The sequence below is a fragment of the Brassica napus genome, chromosome A3, assembly GCF_020379485.1.
Source record: "Brassica napus cultivar Da-Ae chromosome A3, Da-Ae, whole genome shotgun sequence".
Lineage (NCBI taxonomy): Eukaryota > Viridiplantae > Streptophyta > Magnoliopsida > Brassicales > Brassicaceae > Brassica > Brassica napus.
Window position 1 is genome coordinate 27851291 of NC_063436.1, and position 24548 is coordinate 27875838.

Genomic DNA, 24548 nt, shown 5'->3' on the forward strand with positions numbered 1-24548 from the left:
TCCGCAAGATCACTTTGGTATAAAAACATATCTAGTGAAAATCATAAAAATATTCACCAAATGACATATTTTCTTCATTTGCTAGACGTGGCCATTAAACTTTGAATTGAAGTCTGTAAATTTTTTTTTTATCTTTTAAAATCTCTCCCAAGCGACAAGTTTATTATACATCAACAAAACTTTTCTGCTTACTAATAGTTGCTTTTATGATAAATCCGCTATTGGTTAATAACTTAATATCTTTGTTCGGAAAATTCGCTAGGGGCTACGCGTGCGCCGTGCAGCGAACCCGGGCTTAGCAAGTTATCCAAAAATCGGAAATAAATAGGGGAGTATTCGGAATTTTTTTTTTCTGATATTTTAGCCATAGATGCGTATATATATTAAATATGTTGAGTAATAACGAATGTAGAGCGTGGCCTAGTGGGTTGGGTCATCTATCTTCGGCCAAGAGACCCGGGTTCGAATAGCAGGTTGTGGTATTTTGCTATATTTTTTCGTTTTTCTTTAATTAGTGTTAAAATATGATTTTACCCTCTTCTTCTTCAATTTGTAGGTCGAGTTTCTGCAACACTTTCACAGCGCCGGTCCATCTCTATCGAAGGCCCCACTCAAGATGGGCTTCACCTGTGTGAGCTTTAAAAAAAAAATCAATGAACGGACTTTACTTAAAGAATAATTTGGACAAAAGTTTTGGACCCTATGCGTACGCCCCGGGCCGGGCCTGCACTTCAATGGCGTTTTCAAGCTTCTTATCGTTGTTCACCATTTTTCCTTCGTTTTATGCGGTAAAGTTACTAGATCTACTTAAAAACATCAGATTTCGAACTTAAAACCTAAGAAAATCATTTTTTCCGTATAATACAATTGAATCGTTGCAAATCGCCACGCTCATTCATCATATCACGTTTACTCGGCCGCTGAATCGGCCAGGTGGACGCGTTTTTGAACACTGGTTAATATACAACAACAAAACAAGTTGTAAAGGGGTTTAAGTAATCCAAAATGTGTGAGATGGGCTATAATTGATTTTTTTGTTAAAGAAAGAAGGCCCATAAAAGCCCATTCCTTAGGAGTTTCGAGGTTTTTGAGATAAAAATAAATTGAAAACCAGAGAAGTCATTTATTTGGTTTCGTGTCTCTCTATCTCTCTATCTCTTTATCTCTCTCTCTCTCATCCAAATCCAGAGCCACCATGTTTTTCAATCGGCCATCAGTGTTCACCGGTCAAGGTAACGCAAGCTACAGCTGTCATTTTCGGATGGGCCCACAAGATCTCGGCTAATGATTGCCCAATCGATTCCGGTTGTTCTTTGCCGTTCGATGATAGTTTCTCATCCCAGAGCGCTGTTCCATGATACCATACGGTATATGGATGTAGCTGATTCCAGCCTGTTCATCTCGACTTAACAGTTAGTTACACGGTTAGAGTGGACGTTTGAATTTAGCCGTTTGATTGGGTAGATGCTCATCCAACAGCTATACAATCTCTGGTACCATGCTCTGCATCACAGTGAACCAAATCGAGGTATATATTTCAGCTCCTCTGAAGCTTTCCTCTTGAACTTTCACCTTTCCCTCTCTAAGCTTCAAACAATGGCAGAAGAAAGATTACATACATGGACTCCAATCAAGGAGGCCATCGATGAGCTGTGGAAAGCTTATCTCTCTCCACCGGTAGGACGTGATCTTGAGTTCTTCTGTAACCTATTCAACGATCATGACCAGCGATTTCCACCAGGGTAAGCTCTTCTCTGATCTCTCTTCTTCTCTGATATCTCTTCTAGTTGCTTTCCCTTCTTCTCTGATCTCTCTTCTAATTCTGATTGATTGATTGTGATCTAACTGCTTTCCCTTCTTCTCTGATTGATTGTGATCCAGTTTTCTTGAAAACTTCAGCATGCTGTTCAAAGCTCTCAGAGGCTCTCATCCTATCGACACTCTCCCTGAACATCTGCTGAAGATTTTCAAGAAAGTTGCTTGGAATCAGGATCTTCCATGGAATCCAAAAGCTGATCCACAGTATCTAGTGAGGATTTTTCTTTCTTTCTATTTGTTGCTTTGCAGTATTTATTTATTTATCGCTCTGTTCACATTCACAGGCTCCCCAGTCCTTGATGCTGAAACTCTTTCATCACGTCAGAGATAAGATTAAGGAAAGAGAAAGAGATCACAGGAGGAGGGAGAAGGAATCGCTGATGAAACTTAAGTTTGATGAAGCAACTAGTCTTGTGGTTTCTCTCAACAATGCCATAGAAGATCTCTGGTGTGCATTTCTGACTCCCCCTCTAGGTCATCTCAGGTCATTAATAGCTGTTCTCGTTAATGGAGACGCACGGTTCCCAAACAAGTGAGTGCGTTATTTTTTTTTTATTTGTGTCGTTTGGTAGTTGTTTATCTTGCCATCTTACTTACACGTGCTCTCCTTCTATAGCTTCCTTGATGATTTCTTGGAGATATTCAATCATCTCTGTGGATTCAACACAACAGGCAAAGAAGAGTATGTGAAGATATTCAAAGGGGTTGAGTGGAATTCCCATGATGATCCAGATTACAAGGTCTACTTTCATAGCTAGTGTTGTTGATTTATTGTTTGATTCTTTTAGTCATTATTATCTGTCCACTGATTTGATCATTACTCTTTTAGATTCCCAAGAGTTTGATGGAGGATCTGTTTGAAAACCTTTCGGCTGATTTGGAGGTTGAAGAAACAGTAACAGCTGAGCAGATTGAAGCCAACATAAAGAGAGAGAGGAGGCTGAAGGAAGATTCTGCAAAGAACTCTGTGGCATTCAAGAAGATGGCTTATCATGAAGGTCGCTTGGGCAGGGACGTGGCTAAGAAAGAAACCCAACTCAAAATCGCTGCAAACCGGATGAAGAACACTGGCAAGAATCAGAAGAAGTAATATCTCGGTCTCTTTTATATTGCTTAAAAAAAGTATTCCTTTTAAATTGCATTTGTGTTGGGTAATTCGGATGGTCTAGAACTTGTGGTGTATATCTCGGTCTTTTTCTTTTCAGCAGTGTTGGAACTTGTGCTGGGTTATTGTTTTTGCATATTGAACTAGAAAGTTGTGCATGAATAGAGAGCTACATCTATAGTCAAAAATCTCTGTTATACTGTAAAAAAAAACTACCGTATTTCTTTTAGTTTACCTTTTGTATGTTGGACCTTGTGCTGCTTTTATAATTGTTCTATTGTGAATAGAGAGCGACATCTATAGTCAAATCAAGTCGGTGCAGCTTGAGTTAGGATCCTCCATCTCTAAAATCGTTAAGAACGAACCCACGAATATATGAGCCCCAATCCCAACTAGTTTTTGAGCCTGTGCCCACTAATCATCTAATAGCTGCTTGAGCTTAATGAATACTCTAGGTTCCGCCTTCCCTTATGTACACAAGTTTACATTTCAAATATGTTTTTAAAAAGACAGCTTTTTCCACAGATCGAAGAATCTCAGTGTTTTATAATTTGTAGGAAAAAGAAATGAACAAGACGCAAGAGTCGTGCCTACTGTATTACAAAAGAGGCAAATGCCTCAGGCTCCCACAAGATTTATCAAATTCAAGGGCCTTATTTCCCAAATATAATTAGTTTAATTGGTCGCTTGGTTAAATACCGTGACTTTGTTTCAGAGTTTATGTTTTTTAGCTATACTAATTAACTTCCATACATTTTATAAGAGTTATTTAGTTAGAGTTTGTTCCTTTTGGTTGTTTTATTTATGTTTTATATTTAACTTTTGCTCATTTCTAGTTTTATAGTGTAACTAATTGGTTTTCATTCTTTTATAAACTTGAGCCGGGGTCCGCGCTTCTCGCGGATAATATGTTTTATTAAAGTAAATTTTTATATTTTTGTAGTTTTAAGTATCAAACATTAGAAGTTAAGTTTTGTTCGTTGTAGAATTAACCATAGAGTTTTTGTTTGAATGCGATGCGGTGATCAATTTCTGTTTTCTAAACAATAGTAAGTTTGAAAAATATATGGTTGTTTGCATTGAAGTGTAAATTTTAAAACAGTTGACTGGTGTCCATTTCCGTCTTGTGGTTTGACCCCATGTGGAGGTATGCCATTAGGCTTAGGATAGCAGTTTATTCCTCTTTTGAAGGCGTTGTATGATATCTATGTCGTTGTCAAAGTAAAAGCGCGATCCTGGTGTGGTTGTGAGTGATAGTTTCCCTGAAAAGTGAAATATTTGTAAGCATTTAGTTAGACATAAACTTTATGTTTAGTTGATTTACCTTCATGTAACCTTGGAATGATACTTGTGATGATTACGATTTGGTTTTCCTGGTAGATATGCGATTTAACTCTCTGAAATTAGCCGCCTCATTGTCCCATATAGTTAGACGAACCAATTTGGATCTACAAAAAATATATTGTATTATATATTTATTGCTTAACGCAATCCAATGATGATTTTTGTATCTGTGTTGTGGTTATATAAATCACTTCCTTGGATGAGGCATATGCGGCCAACAACATCTGTGGGAATAATTTGTTTTTAGCGACAAAAATAGAGAATTTATTTGTATGTGTGATAAGTTTGGGGGTTTTTTTTTTACCTGAGAGGAAGTTGGTTGCACTTGCTAAGCTGATCAACTGGGGATAGCGTTGGGGCCGGAAAATGTATGAAGGAATCGGTGGAATGTTTTCTTGAATCAGTGTTATAATTGTTATCTCATTGATATTGATTACGTATGGTTGAACGGTAAGCCTGTACCGTTGGTTATTAGGAAGAAGATTAAAATATCTAATATGATAAACTTTTCCTTTCTCGAACCGTTGGTACATTGTGTCAGACGTAGAAATAGGCATCTGCCCTTCCATTTTTTGTTCCTGTTGAGTGGTTAAAAGCAATTATTTGAAATGTTGTTGGAATAATTAAAAGTAAGTATTTTTTATACAAACCTAGATGTTAAGTCAAATGAAAGTTGTTCATAGGAAAGCATTTTTATTTGTGTGATTTGTGATGGGCCACATCCTAATGATCCTTGCGATAATTGGTTGCGGTCCGAGGTTGTCGCTCCACTTGTTGTGAACTTCGGCTAGGATTACAAAGAGATAAACTGAAAACAAAAATAGAGAAAAATTGCAATTAAAAATCAACTAAAAAAATTATATTTTGAAAACGTATAATCTAAGACTATTACTTAATTTTCTTTTTAAATGTTTTTTAATATTTTTTAATTAAATTTTATATATCTAGGGTATAAGGGTCATTTTACCTATTAAATGAAACATTTTGTTCATTCTATCAAAACTTTCCTTCTTTATCACAATTTTTTTTGGTTTGTTTTTAAAACAAATTATAAACAAATAAAATTTAATAATATATGGAAATAAAATTTTGGTTGTATAGGGTCTTTCGAGTTTTTGGTGGTGCTGGAAAATAATTGGTAATTGTGACTTTAATCGTTTTAAAATATAAAGTAAGTTTTAAAATATGCAATTAATATATGTTTTTTTGTATGGTTTAAAACTAATAAGATGTAAATAATGAAGAATATATTAAAACTAAATATATATAAAAAATCAAATTTATGATAAACATGGTCAAACGGTTCATAATTTGTATGTTAAATTAAAAAACATCTTCTAGATAAAAGGAAAATCTACATTTGTATTTATGCATGAAATGAAAAAGGAAAATAATATGAAAAGTCTCTTTGCAAACAATATAGTGCATTAACAACTTGTATATTTTGTTTATTAAAGTTTTGGATAAATAATTAATATTTTAATAATAATAATGTTTTCATTCAAAAATGATAATATTTAAGTTGAAGATGAGACGAAGAGGAAGAGAATCACGATGAGATGGAGTCGGTGATTAGGGTTAGGGTGATGATGACTGATCTTTAGTTTTTAAGAGAATTATATGTTTTAGGGCTTTTAGTATTAATGGGTTAGGGATTATGTTTTAGGGCCTTTAGTATATGAGTAATAATGGGTTAGGGCCTTTAGGGCATCAGCATTGCTAGATATGCAATTGCATATCTTAGTATTACTTTAATAATATAATTAGGTTAAGAGATTTTGGTAAGATACATGAGTAAAAGTAAAGATTATTGGTAGAAGTTTTGGTAGGTTCTTAGCAAAATATTAAATTTTGTTTTTTTTGTAAATTGTTTGGTAGGATTTTATAATAAAACATATAACATTAAACATATGAATATTACAAAGTTGAAAAAAAAAATTACAAAGTAGAAAAAAAAATTACAAAGTTGAAAAATAATTACTGATACTGTTAAAAAAAATTACAATAACATAAAAGTCACCGATTTTAATTTTAAGGTCCAAATTTATCCCATATATGTTCGATCAAATCATGTTTCAATTGTTGATGGACTGGTCTACCCCGAACTCTTGCTCGACGATCAAGTGAACTAAAAATCTCTGTAGGCATCTTAACGCAAAATGAAACATCCTGATCTTGAAACGTCTCATCTTGATCGTCTGTACGTCGTTCATCTTCGACAATCATATTATGGAGTATGATACATGCTCTCATAATATTGGCTATCTTCGATTTTTTCCATAAACTAGATGGATTTTTAATAATGGCGAATCTAGCTTGTAGGACTCCAAAGGCACGCTCAACGTCTTTTCGGACTGATTCTTGGGCTGTAGCAAATAGGGAATGTTTTGGACCCTGTGGTAGTCGGATAGATCGAATAAATGTCGCCCATTCTGGATAAATACCATCAGTGAGATAGTAGGCCAAATTGTACTCCCTTCCGTTAACATGGAAGTTGACTTCCGGAGCAACTCCGTTAATAATGTCATCAAAAACAGGTGATCGATCAAGAATATTTAGATCGTTCATAGTACCTGGAGCTCCAAAAAATGCATGCCATATCCAGAGGTCATAAGAAGCTACGGCCTCGAGGACAATCGTTGGTTTATCGGTTCCTCGTGAATACATTCCATGCCAAGCGGTGGGGCAATTCTTCCACTCCCAGTGCATACAGTCGATGCTTCCAATCATCCCGGGAAATCCACGTTGTTCTCCCTTATGTAGTAGTCTTTCAAGATCCTCCGGTGTTGGACGTCTTAGGTATTCATCGCCAAACAAGTCGATAATTGCGGCAGTAAATTGGTGCAAGCAATTCCGCGCTGTTGTTTCACCAAGTCGAACATATTCGTCTACCGTATCGGCCCCACCACCATATGCTAATTGACGAATTGCGGCCGTGCATTTTTGGATCGGTGATAGACTTGACCTTCCAAGTGCATCTTGTGTAGGAGCAAAATAGTGAACTTCCGTAGAGAGACGGTGGACAATGCGCATGAACAACGGCTTACTCATTCGAAACCGTCGCCGGAATATATTGGGCGGATATGTTGGAGTTTCCGAAAAATAATCATTCCAGAGCTTTCGATGGCCTTCTTCCCGGTCTCTCTCGATAAATATACGTTTTTTCCGCTCTTTCGGTTCCAGAATAGTATCAGGGATTTCTAAGAAATCTTCAAAGACAGATTCAAATTCATCATCATTGTCATCATTATTGTGGTAATGGTAATGAGATGAAGATGCCATTTTTAGGGAAAAAAAAATTATAGTATTGAAATGAGTAGATGAAATTGCTTTAGAGAATTGTAATGAGTATATGTTGAATGATCGAACGTTCTCTCATATTTATAGAGAACCATATGTCTTCCCGTGTTGTGTTTCTTTTCAAATTATACACGGGGTGGATTCACGGGTATGAGTGATGTTTTGGATTTTCATGATGTTTTGGATTATAATTCACGGGTAAGGAGTTTTATAAAGGTCACGGGTATGGGGTTTATAAAGATCACGGGACTTGTAGAGGAAAGAAACAAAATAGCATTGATTCAAAAGTACTAAAACACGACTTACAAAATAGCATTGATACAAAGCTGATAACACGTAGAGGAAAGTTGAAGATGATAATACGACATTACATAACATAGCCAAGTCTCGCAACCATCGTCTTGCATCACTTAAAGGCGATCAACAGACCTATTACAACTAAAACTATGAGCATTACACCAATAACTACTTCAACCCCACCGATAACACTAGATTTTTTCTTAGCTAATTTCTCCTCAACTAACTTCTCTAGTTTAACTAGCTTCTCCTCTGTCTCAAGGTCAGACATTAAGTTAAGATTATCTACCTTTTCCTCTAATAGAAATAGCTGGTTTTCCCTCGCCTTCATCTCCTCCATCACGGCTACGTCCCACCACTTCCATACATGGCAGTCGCCGTCATCAACGTGGTCGCATGTGTAGTACAGTCTCCCTGGATCGGTGCTTGTTCTTGATGTTGCTAAACGTGGTTGGCCACCACAGTAACAAGTGTGTGGGAAACCGAACTCCACCTCGGGTTGCGGAGGATACGTAGCCACTTCACCATAATTCAAGCTTATTTCAGCTTGGTCACGACGGATTAACTCCTCCGTCTCGCTGTACCCACTGTCAGCCCTGTCACCATACGGATCCGAGCTTGAAGGTTGGCTGTAGCTGTACCTTCCCATAGATACTAAACCTGCAAAAACAATTAGATGGCCAAGGTTAATGAACAATGACAATAGAAATACAAATCAGATAACAAACACAAAGGATTTATACCAAGATTGCAACCAGAGAACAAACAGACATACATTGATCTTCAACACATACATTAATAAAACAGAGACATATATTAAAAAAAAAAACAGAAAAGCAAACACCAAGCTTTTTTAAAAACAAGGGAAGAACTATTTCTCAGAACAACAGGTTTAGTAGCTTATTCTTGACAACTTCTTCAGCCACAGTCAGTGGTTCTGTTCTGGCTAAGAGAGTGTCTAGAAAAGCGAGCTTTGATAGTCTCTCCTTCCTATCCAAATCATCCTTCTTCATCTCCCAATCTTCCCTCTTCATATCCATAATTGTTGCATACTCAGCCACTGACTTTCCTTTACCCGTGTTCCTATTAGCCTTAGCGGCCTTTATACCTTCAGGCCGGACCTCATCATCAGCAGCAGTCGTGTTTGTACTCTGACAAGGAGTCTCACAACCTTTTCGTTTAGAAGTGCCACTAGGTTTAGGAGTGTTGAGGCTTAGCCACTTTTGTTCAAACCTCAGAAGACACCACGCATGCTCTAGAGTAAATTTCTTCTTGTGATCAGCGAAGTAGATGTCGTGCGCCACCTTGAGAACATCGTTCTCACTTTGACCAGAGGTGATCTGTCTCTCTGCTGCTGCATATGCAGCACAGAACTTGTTAGTGAAATCGTTAATCTTGTGCCACCTCTGCTTTATATTGAGATGCTCTCTTCGGTCACCACTCTGTACAGCATGTGGAGATGCAGCATAATATTCACCAACTCGGGACCAGAAAGTGCCCAGCTTCTGTGAATTTCCTACAACCGGGTCTTTAGACGTGTTTATCCAAGCGCTGATTATAACCTCGTCATCGGCTGGTGTCCACTTCTTTCTCTCCTTAGAGCCCACTGGTGTCTCGGTTTCTTGTGAACTAAAAGGAGGGATCTCTGATAACTGTTGTGATTCTCCAATGTGGACACCCGGTTGGTAACTTTCATAAGAAAAGTTCTGACTGTTAAGGAGGCCGACTAAACTAGGGGACTGACCATATGGATTCAATGGATTCCTTGAATCCATAACGATTACAACAAAAGAGATTATATAAGAGAGACCCGATAGAAACCGGAGACTAGTTTGATTTAGAAAACAAGAGTGAAAGAAGGTGGTTGTTAAATAGATGAGAAAGTTAAGGACGATCAGTAATGACCTAACCATAAACAACCAGGGTCTAATCATCAGTTACTACACCCATAGCAACCAAAAAAAGCAATCAAGTAACTAAATTATATTGCCACATTATTTACTACACACATTGCGGTTAGAAACAAACAAGATCCAATCATATAGCCACAAACAAACAGATTATACTAGTCTAGACTACGACCAAACATACTAAAACACCAAACCATTTTTAAAGCGCGAACCATAGTAACAAAATCTTTAACCATCTCACATAAATAGAAATCCTCATTAAATTCCTCCTAACAGTTCACTCAACTACAAAGCATTCAAGTTCCTCTTACAGCATTCAAGTAATAACTCTTCACACAACTACAAAGCTATACCCAAATCACTTCACACAAGTACAGCTATGTAAGCAGTCCTTCACCACAATTCACTTCAATTTTGGATCACACATCAACACAGACCAATGCTTTTACTATTTTTTAAAACCTTTAACCTCATTAAAACGTTTACCTACCAAACGATCTAAGGCAAAAAGATCCTTTCTTTATATTCACAGAACTCATTTTCTCATTGTAAAGCAAATGAGAAAACATGTTTAATTTATAAAGAAACCATTCTTTGTCCTAAAGAACACATAAACAACTCATCGATTCAACAAAAGAAAACATGTTTAATTTACATAACAAGTCAAGGAAAGTAGAGGACAACTCAAGTTGATTAACACAGAATGATTAACCAACCCATTCTTAACAACTCTACTAAAGGAATCGATTAACACAAAAACAACTCAAGTTTAATTAACTACCATACGAATCCGAAGAAAACTTTTACTCCAACGAATTCAAAAATCAGTAAATTAACTCACTAATAAGACAATGAATCAGTCAATTCCACTTCCTATTAAGCCTACAACAAGCAAACGGAGTAGAGAGAACGAAGACACACCTGGTTTCGGAGGAGAAGGTTTCGATGTGAGAGAGAAGTGGGAGACGTTGAGAATCGTCACAGATTTCGATTTCCCACTACAATACCCAAGCATGCAAGATCGAATCAAACCCACAAAAAAAAAAAAAAAAATTGGTGATTAAATCTGGGAAAATCGCAACAGGGAGATCACAGAAGAACCCGTACCAGCGGTAGATTAGATTCGGCGGAGAGGATGACGATTTAACGAGAGCTCGGTGTCAGATTTTTCTTGCCAGATTGCGAGACGAAATCCCCCGTCGAGATTGAAGGAAGAGAGAGAGAGGAGACGAGAAGAATGAAGTCGAGAATGCTCGATACCTCCTCGACCTCTACCCCTTCGGTCTTCCTATCATCTATTGACACGTGCAACCGAAGGACGCGTTGAGAAAGTTCTAATTTTGTTAACGTCCCACGATTATTACCTTAATTTGTATTTATTTTTTTTCCTTTTATTTGTTAAGATACGTGATAAGATGCTGCGATGCTGATGCCCTTAGTATATGAGTAATAATGGGCTGTTAAAATGGAATGATGAGAATGGTGTAAATGGGCTCCGAAATTTAGTAATAATGGGCTGTGAAGGTTGGTCTTTCAAGTCCAGTCCAGAATGACATGGCAAATTGGTTGGTTCTCAATTTTTTTGTCCATGTGACACCTCTAAAAAAAGCTCCAATTTAATTGCTTTTATATAGTGGGATTTCTAAGTTATTAGTGTGGATTAAATTAACTTATTTAAAAATATTCGAGATATATTATTTAATCTGAATAGCTAACTTTTAATATTAAATATTGATTAATCTTTTTTAGTTTATTAAATGTGTGCTTTTAAAAAAAAATCATAATTTTAAATAACACTAATAAATACTCATATATTTTTTATAAAACTATTCATATTATTTACAAATACAATGATCTGTATAAACTTTATAATAATTGTTTGCATATTTTATATAACAATTGTGATAAATAATGGTTTTGTTAATTTTGCCTTATGCCCCTTAATAGCTGAGCACGACACTGCAAGATGCATAATCAGAAATGTTTTGGAGCAAATAGGTTGGAAAGACATTTTTTTTTTGAGGAAAAAAGGATAAATTTCACTTTTATGTATTTCTTCGTTTTTACAACCATTTTTTGCACCCCAAATATTGCCAAACTATTTAAACCAAATATTCCCCACATCGTATTCACCCGATTTGTTTTTATTGTAATAAATAGATGGCAATTATTTAAAAAACCATAGAAAGGTTTTATGATAAAAATAGCACGCAAAATAACTAAAATAGCTTTACTAAGTTACTATTAATGAATAATCTCTATACTATTATTTGAGAAACCAGTTACTTAAATATTGCGCTCATGTTACGGTGATTGATTACAATAATACCCTTAATGAATTAAAAAATATTATGTTTAAATACTATTATTAAATTTTTAATGTTGTTTCCTTTTCAAAATTTTCCAAATAACATATATAATAAAAAGGAAACATTTATAAAGTTTAAAAAACGAAAATATATGTATATATAATATGATTTCACTAAAAAAGGAAGTTCACAAAATAGAAATATTCTATTTAAATAATATTTTTATATAACATAAAATATACTTTTGAATTTATAAAATATTTATTTTTATCTATATTTTCTTAGGATTAGGAAATTATATATATAAAATTGTTAGGAGAAATTTTTAAGAATAGGAAATTGTATACTTATCAAAAAGTATAATATTCCTATGTATCGTAGAAAATTGTATAGTTATCACCTTAGCTTTATAAAAATATCAAAATTTAATTTCAGAAAATATCAAAAATTAAAAATGTAAATAAGGAAAAAAATGTTAATTCGTATGATTCTTTTTAAAATATTACCTTATTATATATAATTTTTTTATATAACAATGTGGTTAAGAAAATTTATTAAGGGTATCATACATAGTTTATAATTAGTATTATTGAAATGTTTTGTCTATTTTTCATATATTTAGTTGGCTATAATATCTTTCAATTACAGAAAAAAATCTATAAATTAAATTTTACTTCTTTAATATGATTTTTATGTCGAATGTGAATGTATTGTCATAATATTTATCAAATTATATGTTGTTGTTTTTTTAAAAAAAATATTAGAAAATAAATGGATGATCAATAGGAAGTTACATGCATAAGTAGATAATACATTTTTGAAAGCTCATGAACAAATATCACTATTTACAATAATTGAAATATTTTATAAATTCTAAATAACTTTATGCCTTTGATTTATTGAATGGAAACTAAAATTTATTTTAAATAATCTTAAAAATGAGAATTCAGATTTGCTTTGGTATTTTCATTATGGTCCTATTAAATTCTACAAACATATTAATTTTATTTTATAAATGTGAATTATAGGATGACTCATAACATATTAATAAATGAAAAATAAAATATTAACCAACTGTTATAATTTAGTTCTTTTATAAAATTTATATATATGCACGAGAGTGTAGAATATTATAACTCAATGTACTCACAACATGAGTGACTCAACTAATCCAACTTATATCTAAAATCATAGATTTAACTACAATAAGAATAAATAATTTTATAATAATAATTTATTTTATAAATGTAAATTATAGGTTGGCTCATTTTTTTTTAATTATAGGATGACTTATAACATATTAATAAACGAAAATAAAATATTAACCAACTTTTATAATTTATTTTTTTTTTGTAAAATTTATATATATGCATGGGTCTGTATAATATTATCGTTATATTAATTTATGTAATTTGGAATCAGACACTTAAGTTTATTTTATATTTCATTCTAAGCACGATATATCTTAAGTTATACATCAACTTCTTTAAATATATTTACACATCTAAGACAACAAACAACGTAAATGCAAATAAGAAAATTAATCATAATTTTAATATATATAAATTAAAAGATATTATAATTGAATTCAGAGAAATAGATGCAATTTAATATACCCAAATGATAACTACACCGTCTGTAAAAACAACAAAACCGACTAGATATAACATATCTAAAATTATATGTCTAATTAAAGTAATATAATACTATTAATATAAATTGTAAACAAATTATAAGTTAACTGAAACTAAAATAAATAGCAATCAATTATTATAGTATATTTATTTTATTAATATTTATACCCGTGCATGAGGACGAAAAAATCACCTAGTATATTTAAATACAAATTACAAATTGATCCGTGTATTCGTACATGTGTTTATTTTAATAAAATATATATAAAATTTGCACAACAAAGCAACTAATGGTTAAACAAACATACGTCTGTATAGGTATTTATTCGATTTGTAATATGTAATATTTATGATAGAACAACAGTTTTTAATTGCTTGTAATTTATTGATTACTCATATTATTGTTGGATATCATATTCTTCAATTAATAATTTTTAACTACATTAACCATTTTATTATGTACTTATTTATAATAAGTTTAGGGGGTAAATCATGGCTTGATTAATTGACAAAATGATACAATTATCCTTATTTAATAGCAAATTTAATTTAAAAATATTCTAAAAATATCGTTGTTATTATCTCTAAGAAAAGGAAAAATCTATGAAATATTTTATTTTAGTAGTATAAATGTAAATCTAAAATTTTATTATTTAAAATTTTATACCTTAAATCATAAATCTATATAATAAATCACTAATCTCCCACCCCTCAATTTTTTTCAACTAAGAGCTTGACTGGTTTCCTCGCTACCACCCGCAAACGCATCTTTTGCGGTTGGTAGCGGTTGACAGCGTTTCAAAACAATCATACAAACCGCTACAAATCGCTTCAAACCATTCCGAACCTCTTAAAATCAAAAGCTGGTTTCAGCTAGCGTTTGCGGTTACGGGCGGTTGCGGGAGGATATTTTTTTGCTTTTTAAAAAAGAACCATATAAATACAAAAATAAAATATTCAATAAATTTTTTTAAATGGAATATAAAAATACTAAAATATATCTATTATATTTTAATTAATATTATGAAATTTTAAAATAAAAATATTTTCTATAATTTGAAAAATTTAAAACTATAACTTTCTAAATATAATTTTCATATTTATTATAATATTATATTTTTGATATTTTTATAATTATATAAAAGGTAAATATTATTAATTTATTATTTAACCGCTGCTGTATTTGGTAGTTAACCAGTCATAAGTATCCCGCAAACGCACCAGTTTCTAACCGCATAACCAGTCGTACAAATCTCTTAAAACCGCTAGAAACCGCAACCATCCGCATCCGCAAATGCCCGCAGCCGCAACCACAACCGCTGCGTTTGAACCAGTCAGCCCTTAAATCATACTCCCTCATGTTTTAGATGTTTTACATTTATTAATAAAACATAGGAAAATTTTATGTTTACCACTTTCATGGTACCACTTGTTAGACCCAATTTTGGTCAATACCATAATGGGCCGCGATCAAAGGCATGGGCCTTAAAGGGCCAGAGCCCGTAGCAATAATATGAGCTCGAGAAGGAGTCGCCGAGGTCGTGTAGATCATGCAACAAAAAGCTGAGATCGCGGAGCTACCACAGAGGTCTGGAAGTCAGCTTACTATAAAGGAAGATGAATGGAAACAGAAGAGCACACATTGAAAACCCTAGAGAGAGCTATACACTTACACCGATCTTGTTGTCTTCTCACTTTTAGATTCTTTCTTTGCCGATCTCGTTTGTATCACTCGATCTAGTTTAATCCATTATATTTGATGTTATTCATCAATAAAGTCCATTTTCACCTACTGGAAACTATTTAACATTGTTGTGATCGTTGCCTACATCATTTGTCTTCCCTAGATCAAACCTCGTTCACTATCAAATACTTTGTGTATATTTTAGGTTCTACACCACTAAAGAGACATTTTCAAAAATATTTATTTTTATTAAGTGGCAAAATACTATTTTATCCTTGTTATCTATATATATAATAAATTATAATTTAAATAAATAAATAAATAAAAAATATGTTTCTTATGTTTTCGAATTATACTTTTTCAAATTCGATTTTTTTTTTTTTTTTTTTAAATTTCTTTTTGAAAATCAAAAAGTTTGTTTGAAACTATTTTTCAATTTTTGAAAAATATTTTAAAGTATTTATTTATATATTTATTAGAATTCTAAATTTCACATTCCAAAAACTTTACCCTACCCCTCAACTCTAAACACTAAGTCTAGATTAGTGAACCATAAGGGTATAAGTGTCTTTTACCTTTCATTAAAAGTGAGGGTAAAAGTGGTTAGTGTAAACATGAAAAGTGGTACAATGAATGTGGTATTTGTGGCAATTTCCCATAAAACATATTAAATCTTAGTTATAATTTATAATTTTTTGTGATTCTATATTTTCTATAATTTTGAACCAATAAAAATTTCATAAGTACAATTAATATTTTTGAAATTTAGAATTAATTATTGTTATCCAATAAAACATGTAGAATACACAATATTTGTCTCTTTGAAACAATATTTAAAAAAAAAAGATATTCCTATAATATGTATCCTGAATTTTTAATAAAGTCTTTTTTTTGTCCTTGTATAATATTTTTATGATAAATACTTTTTAGAGTTATCCTAGCATATCTATCAAAATGGAACTAGTTTGTTTTCAATTATAAAAGGAAACTAGATAGTGTAACTTGAATGTTTGTTGATTCATATGTTTTGGCAAGACATTCGGTTTTCAGTATAGTTCTGATTTATTTATATTGATTTTTAATTTCAGTTTTAGTTGTGGTTTTGGGTTTTGTCATTTAAAATATATGAACCGTTTGTTTATGTATAAAGTTGTGTTTGGTTAGAGTGTTTGAATTGTTTGGTTTTACGTTTAGATCTGGATATAATATGAAGCTGATATAGTTTAGAGTATTTTGGTTCTGGTTGCATTTCTATTTTCAGATTTATTGTTTCCAATAAAGTAAAATGAAACATTTTGAAATTATTTTTTTCACATCTTTTTCTTTAAATAGTGTATAATAAAATAGCAAGCAATAGCATATATATTATGAAAGCGCGAGAATTGTTTCCGTTATATTAACATATCCAAATATGTATATTTTGCTTGTATTTTATAGGAGATTATATTTCTACATGTTTAATGTTATTTCGAACTACAACAAAGTTGTCTAAGTTTTTCACATAGTGACAATATATCAATCTATTGTAATAGTATTGATTTTTTATTTGTTAACTTAAAGTCAAGGTAAATTATGATTTATATGCTTTTCAGATTTTAAATTATCAATAAATTATATTATACACATATAATATTTATTTATGGTAAAGTATAACTTGGGAATAGAGTTTGATCAATATTCCTTTGTAGGATATAGGATAACATATATTTATCTTAACTATTAATTACAATGAAATTGAAAACCTTTTACTCTATTTTACTTTATTTTCTTCATCCTCGGTAGAGAGTTGAACTTAAATCAATTCTTACACAAAGCTTATTTTATTTGTTTTGCATGTCCCTCCTATGACTTAAATAATATAATAGATCCGATGAAATAAAAGTTGGTTGGATGCATCGAAAGAAAGATCTTGGTGAGCTCATTCGATTTGGTGATTCAATAGACAAAAACTCCAAAGGTTTGTGTTCATTTGCTCGTACATCCATTTGGTACCTTCACCGATTTGGATCTTTTTTTTTTCTTGTAAGGAACTTAGAAGTTTTAATTTTATTTACTAATATTCGTTTTTTTTTTAAATATTATGTTAGTTTATAAAATTATATTTTCTTCAAATATAATTATTTTTGTTTCCAGTTAATAGGCTTGTTTGTGTTTTAAATCTAACTAGATCTGGATCCGCACAACCGCACATATTTTTGTTTTCTTTTATTTTTATATAAAAGTTTTGCTTTCAATTTTAAATTGGTATATAATATAATATATATGTATTTATCAATTTTTAAAACATAATAAGTTTACGGAATATTTTTTTTCATTTAATAGATTGTTTTAAACTTTCATATGTAACTATATTTTCTTATATATATATATATTCGGATTATTATTTCATTATTAAAATCATTACTATATATATAAATATTAGTAAAATATTGTTTTATTGTCATATTCAAAGATATTGTAACATTTCACAAATTTATAAATTTTTTTAAAAAATTAAACTTTTCACTTCATAGATTTATATTATCGAGTAAATAATTAAGCATTTAGTTTTTGTTTAATTTTTTAAAATAAACTATATAGTTTAAAAATTGTTTTCATTGGTTTAAGGTAGTAAAGATTAATCATTGTTAGATATTATGATTTTTGTTATTTTAAATCAATGATTAATCTTTTATACCTTAAACCAATGAAAACAATTTTTAAACTATATAGTTTATTTTAAAAAATTAAACAAAAACTAAATGCTTAATTATTTACTCGATAATATAAATCTATGAAGTGAAAAGTTTAATTTTTTTAAAAAATTTATAAATTTGTGAAATGTTACAATATCTTTGAATATGACAATAAAACAATATTTTACTAATATTTATATATATAGTAATGATTTTAATAATGAAATAATAATCTGAATATATATATATATAAGAAGGTACAAATACATATAATGAAAGTTTGAAACAATCTATTCAATGAAAAAAATATACCGTAAATTTATTATGTTTTAAAAATTGATAGATACATATATATTATAATATATACTAATTTAAAATGAAAAACAAAATATTTATATAAAAATCAATGAAAACAAAAACCCGCGCAACCAGTCTATATTATTAAAAGAGAAGTACCAATAAAAAAATTCTCTTAGTTTTCAAAATCATTTACAATTCCGTGCCACTGATAATTAAATCAACTTACCTATTTTAATGCTTGTCTTTTCAGTTTGAATTATTTTCGTTACATAAATTTGAACTAAAACCAAACCCCATTTATTTCTCTATTTAATCAAGATCCAAAGTCTTAGAGGGGGTTATTGGGCAAAGAATTCTAGAGGAATTATTAAATTTTGAGATTCCATTGTTATTGGTTTGTGAATTTTTAAAATCTAAATAGAATCTATTGTTATTGGGGTGATGATTTTTAAATTCCATTCAAAATCCTTTGTTATTGGAAAAGTTTAGTTTTCATTGATTTTAAGATTCTATTAAAATCTAATGTTATTGGGATGCAAAATTTCTTTGTTTTTACTCATAGTTCTCAACTTTGAGAATATCATCTATACCTATAAGATTTTTGAAATCAATGTAATAAAATACACTCACATACAAAAACTCAAATTGAAGAATGAAATAATATACAAATCAGAAATTTAACATATTTCAATTCACAACTTAAAAAAAAATAGAAAACAATATTAAAAATTTAAAATAAAAATTGTAAAAATAGTTTTAAAAAGCACTTTTGAATTTAAAAAGAAAACCATTTCAAAAATAAAATTCAAAATTTTTTTTTATAAAAATTCAAATTTAAAACATATAAGTAGTAGAAATTAATTTTTTGGTCATTTTATTTCTTGAGATCTTTTTTGTGACAAAAACTTTTTTAAAAGTTGTTTAAGAATTGCTTTAATTGAAATGATTTTCTTTCCTTTTTTTCTACCACCAATAATTTTTTACTTTAAAAGTTAATAACAATCAATAGAATTCTATACACAAGTAATGAAAATCTATGTAAAAGTATTTGATAAAATTTGTTAAATCTAGTTAACTTGTAAAATTTTCTCAACTATTAAAATCATTAAATTCCACAGAAATTCATCTTCCAATAACCCCCCATTAATTATTATATAACAAACAAATCAAGGAAAAGTTAAAATTCAAGGCTTCACTAATGTGCAATATACACAGCTTTCTTTAATAAAGAGCTCAAGATGTACCTGTATAAAAAGTAGTCGAGGTAAATAATATAAGGAACATGTAATATAAAGTTTATCGACACTTATAACATGATTAATGAAGGTTTTTAGGGTGATGTTGTTAGCAGAATATAAGAAAACGTCTCTTAACTTTTAAGTTAAATAGCTAAGAACCTGTTTCTTAAATAAAATATTTAATAATATATGTTTAGGTGATAATTATATATGTAAAGGTAATAGTAGATGATATTATATTAATTATGCATAGTTATTTTTAAAATAAAATTAATAATATAAAATTTTATCATTGTGTAATTTTAAAAATTAACTAATATTAATACATTTAATTGCAATTTTGTTATAATCTAAAAGAAATCCGGAAAGAGCTTTAACTTCCGACGGTGACTGAGACCCAAGGAAGAGCATTGTTCGATTAGTTATTTGAAGCAACTCATAAAACAAAGAAAATAACCTCTTCTTCTTTAGTCAATGGAGGTAAAACTAACTAATGTCAACTTGATTTTTTTTGTTCATTACCTAGAAACATTGTAAGTGATGTGTCCTTAGTGTACATTTTGCAGAAAAAATCAACTATATGTTAAAAAATTTAATAAAAAAACAGAACATTAGTGAAAACAGAATATAGCATTAGATACTATACCCAAAATGTCAAAATATGAAGCTTACATCCTCTTCAGCTATTATGATCTCCATTGTGTCGTTGTTTGTTGTTTCTATGTGTATAGCACCTTCACACGCACTGCCGAAATTGTTTTCCAAGGCTTCAAATCCTTGATCTCATATTAGAAGCCATAGGTATTTTTGTGAAATTTTCGGTAGAGGTATCCTCTATATATATTTATATATAAAGAAGGGTTTACTCCCTCCTGGTGATGCCACCTCAGCGTCCAGCTAGAAAAGTCGCCTTCTGTACGCCTGCCACATGTCCATGCTTCTCTGCGCATCGTTTCATTAAAAAGGAATCGTGATGGGCTTTCAAATTGAGGCCTAAAGTCGCATGAAGACATAAAACCTTGCCAGTTTCAAACAGCTGCGTTTTGTTTATCAGGGTTATAATGGCTTCATATGAATCGGCTCTTAGACGCGTCGTTTAGGGTTCATTCAAATCAACCGTTTTCAACACGCACTGCCGAAATTGTTTTCCAAGGCTTCAAATCCTTGATCTAATATTAGAAGCCATAGGTATTTTTGTGAAGTTTTCGGTAGAGGTATCCTCGATATTTATAATAAATGTAAGGTAGGGTGAGGGTTTTCGATTTACGCCGTGAAATTATGGGAATCGTATCTAAACAAATTAAAAATATGGCATATGCTTGATTTTATTGTTGCTTTTAATGATGAGGTTTAATTCGGCTACACCATCTAAGGAGAATCATATATATAATTAGTGTTTTATATTTTATTATTGAAAGATATTTCTTGGTGAATATGGTATATGCCTAATATTATGGTTGCATTTAATGATGATGTTAGATTTGGTTACTATATTTTATAATTTCTATTTTCTAAAATATGTTATATAAATGGTTTAAGATTTGAGTATCTATTTTGTAAAATATGTTATTTCTAATATATTAAAACAGATGTTAGTTTAAATATCATATGTTACATAAGTACATTATTATATCATTTAATATCTTTATCTTTTTATTTGAAATACAAATGAATATATTTAAAATGTTCTAACAAAATCTTTTTTTTAAAATCTTCTTAGAATCATTTTAAATTTAATTTCAAAAATTAGTTAGTTTAAATTTAAATTATCATAAAATATAATTAGAAATTAAAATTGAATATAGTTTTGGTTTATAAACGAAAACTTAAATAAAATGAAATTAATTAATTTCAAAAATACATTTACTAATATTTTTTAAAGATTTTGTTAGAAATAAATATTTATTTCTGTTTTAGTTTTTTCAAAACAAAAATTCTAATAAAATAAAAATCATGATATTTTGATGTGTTATATTTTAATTTGGACCATCATTTAAATTTTCTATTAAATGTATATCACTAATGCTAATATATATTATATTTTTAAATACTTTAATCATAACTAGATCTCGATCCGCGCAACCGCGCGGATTTTTTTTTCATTTATTTTTATATAAATACTTTGTTTTTAATTCTAAATTGGTAAATATATGTGTATATCAATTTTTAAACATAATAAGTTTACTGTATATTTTTTCATTGAATAGATTGTTTTAAACTTTCACATGTATTTATATCTTCTTATATATATATATATTTGGATTAATATTTCATTATTTGAATCATAATTATATATATAAAGATTAGTAAAATATTGTTTTATTGTCATATTCAAAGAATTGTAACATTTTACAAATTTATAAAGTTTTTAAAAAATTAAACTTTTCGCTTCATAGATTTATAATATCGAGTAAATAATTAAACATTTAGTTTTTAATTTTTATTTTTAAAATAAAGTATATAGTTTAATTTTTTTTTCATTGGTTTAAGGTAGTAAAGATTAATCATTATTAGATAATATGATTTTTGTTATTTAAAAAAAAATCTTTATAATTTTAAAAGTTAACATCGATAAATATTTAAATATTTAGCACATTGAGGTATAGTATTACAACATTAAATTATATTTATTTAAATTTATATTATCTATAAATCCAATGGATCATCTATTGTTTAAATTCAATTATTGATAGCCCAATAAAATTTTTTGGTAGGTCCAAAATTTAAATGATAAGATTAGATATTAAATGTAACATGACTTTCTAGGAATAGGTTCATTTTTAAAAAAATTACACATGAATCAAGGTTGTGACTTCTGTTTTAATATATAAAATATCTTTTAATGTTTTTAATTTTTTTAAAAAATTCTAACAAATCTTCTTGAAAAAGATTATAATAAGATGGGGAAATTACATGTTTATCATTTTTATGGTACCACTTTTCAATTTTATCACCACTAAAGAGACATTTTCAAAAATACCTTCTTTATTAAGTGGCTAAAGACTCTTATGCCCTTGTTCTTATATATATAATAAATTATTATTTAAATAATAATTAAAGAAAATAAAAAAAATAAAAAAAGTAAATTTTTTTTTAATTTTTCGAATTATAGTTTTTCAAATTCGAACTTTTTATAAATTGTTTTTTTTGAAATTTTTTTTCGAATTTTTTTATTTTTTTTTTTCAAATTTCTTTTTGAAAAACGAAAACTATGTTTGAAACTATTTTTAAAATTTTTTTATATATTTTTAAGTATATATATATATATATATATATATATATTATAATCCTAAATTTCACATTCTAAAAACCATACCCCACCTCTCAATTCTAAACCATAAGTCTAGATTAGTTAACCATAAGGTTATAATTGTCTTTTACCCTTCATTAAAAGTGAGGGTAAAAGTGGTTAATGTAAACATGAAAAGTGGTACTATGAATGTGCTATTTGTGGCAATTTTCCTAATAAGATCTTAATTGTCATAAATTGAATATAAATATTATCAACTAATTTTGTAATTAGTAATGAAATGTTACAAATAGAATAAAATTATAACCTATTTTATCAATTTTTTAATAATATCTATCATTTTAAAATAAAAACATTATATTGAACAAAATATGATAAAATTATATTAAATTGATAAGTTAACATATTTTATTTTCATAAATATAAAATATTTATGCTAAAAATATAATATGTTGGTAGAACGGGTTAATATTAGTAAAATATATAATACATGTATAAAAATTAAAATTATCTTAAACTTTTTAATATACAGTAATTTATTATTTAAAATTAATAAAAATTAAAAAAATTACTAAAAAAATCTTGCAATTTGAATTACGGATCATGATTATAATAAATTAAGTACAAAATTGTTTTCATATATGTTATTTCATGCATTAAAAATTTTAGTTTAGTAATCAAACGCAAATTCAATAGGACAAATATATGATAAGCAACATATATATGTGATGATTTTAATTTACAGCATGAAAATTATAAAATTATTATATTTGGCATAATTATGCAAATATTTAAATATGGGAGTAACCCTAAAAATATATAATAATTATGTAAAACATATATCTATATATATAAATGTGAAAATATATATCTGCACGGTTGTGCGGGTGGAAATCTAGTAAATTGTTTAAGATTTGAGTATCTATTTTCTAAATTCTGTTATATAAATTGTTTAAAATTTGAGAATTTAATGATTTTTTTTGGTGAATAAGTTTTTAAAACCAAGAATAATTGATATAAAGCATAATAATGATGAATATGATTTTTAAAATATAAAGTAGATAATATTAGGTAATATAATAAATATTACCGTAACATATATATTTAAATATATTATATATATTCGTAAGTTGTGAGATGCAACATTCAAGTACATATATCACATAATTCAATTCCAAATTTATTTTGGCAACTTCATATATGATTTTTTTAAATAAGACATAGCATTATAATGAACTCTAATATATTGGATGAAAAAAAAAAAGAACTCCGATATATTTTGTACATTTTCAAAATTTTAAATGAATCATACATTATAGTTTTGTGAACAACACGTTTTTATGGTGTTAATAGAGTTTGATAAGAGTTTTTACCTTGGAAGTCTAAATCTTATGGTTTGAATAAACATAATTTAGATGAGTTTGTAAAGGATGGGCTTAATATTTTGACAGATAGTGGCAAAATTTATTGGGCTGAAATAGTGCTGAGATTTGATTTGGCAAGATCGCTTTTGTTTCTGGTGGGGTGGGCTTTTAATTTCCGAAAACAATTAAAAAAAAAAAAAAAGGTAGTGACATTTTTTGTAATTAACTGGAAAAATCAGAGGCAGAATATAAAGTTTCTGTTTTAATAGTATAGACGTGAAAAAAATATAGTCGCTAACTTACGGAAAATAGTAATCACA

The 24548-nt window shown here is 29.3% G+C and overlaps 2 protein-coding genes across 3 annotated transcripts; one reads left to right on the forward strand and one right to left on the reverse strand.

Annotated features, from left to right (window-relative positions):
- The first annotated feature begins 1116 nt into the window (after positions 1–1116).
- On the forward strand, positions 1117–3166 carry LOC125590647. 2 transcript variants are annotated; one of them, XM_048764298.1, is made up of 6 exons: positions 1117–1528; positions 1604–1742; positions 1882–2029; positions 2103–2350; positions 2435–2558; positions 2648–3166. In XM_048764298.1, exons 1-6 carry the CDS (start codon positions 1465–1467, stop codon positions 2906–2908), a joined length of 984 nt encoding a protein of 327 aa, XP_048620255.1. In that variant the 5' UTR covers positions 1117–1464; the 3' UTR covers positions 2909–3166. The 2 variants fall into 2 exon arrangements, with proteins under 2 accessions (XP_048620255.1, XP_048620258.1); XM_048764301.1 differs by having other exon boundaries at positions 1607–1742.
- Positions 3167–6226: 3060 nt separating this feature from the next.
- LOC106441288 lies at positions 6227–10922 on the reverse strand. The gene is made up of 3 exons (XM_013883125.3): positions 10882–10922; positions 10696–10772; positions 6227–8524 (listed from the first exon to the last, which is right to left on the reverse strand). Exon 3 carries the CDS (start codon positions 8511–8513, stop codon positions 7974–7976), a length of 540 nt encoding a protein of 179 aa, XP_013738579.2. The 5' UTR covers positions 8514–8524; positions 10696–10772; positions 10882–10922; the 3' UTR covers positions 6227–7973.
- Positions 10923–24548: the final 13626 nt, after the last annotated feature.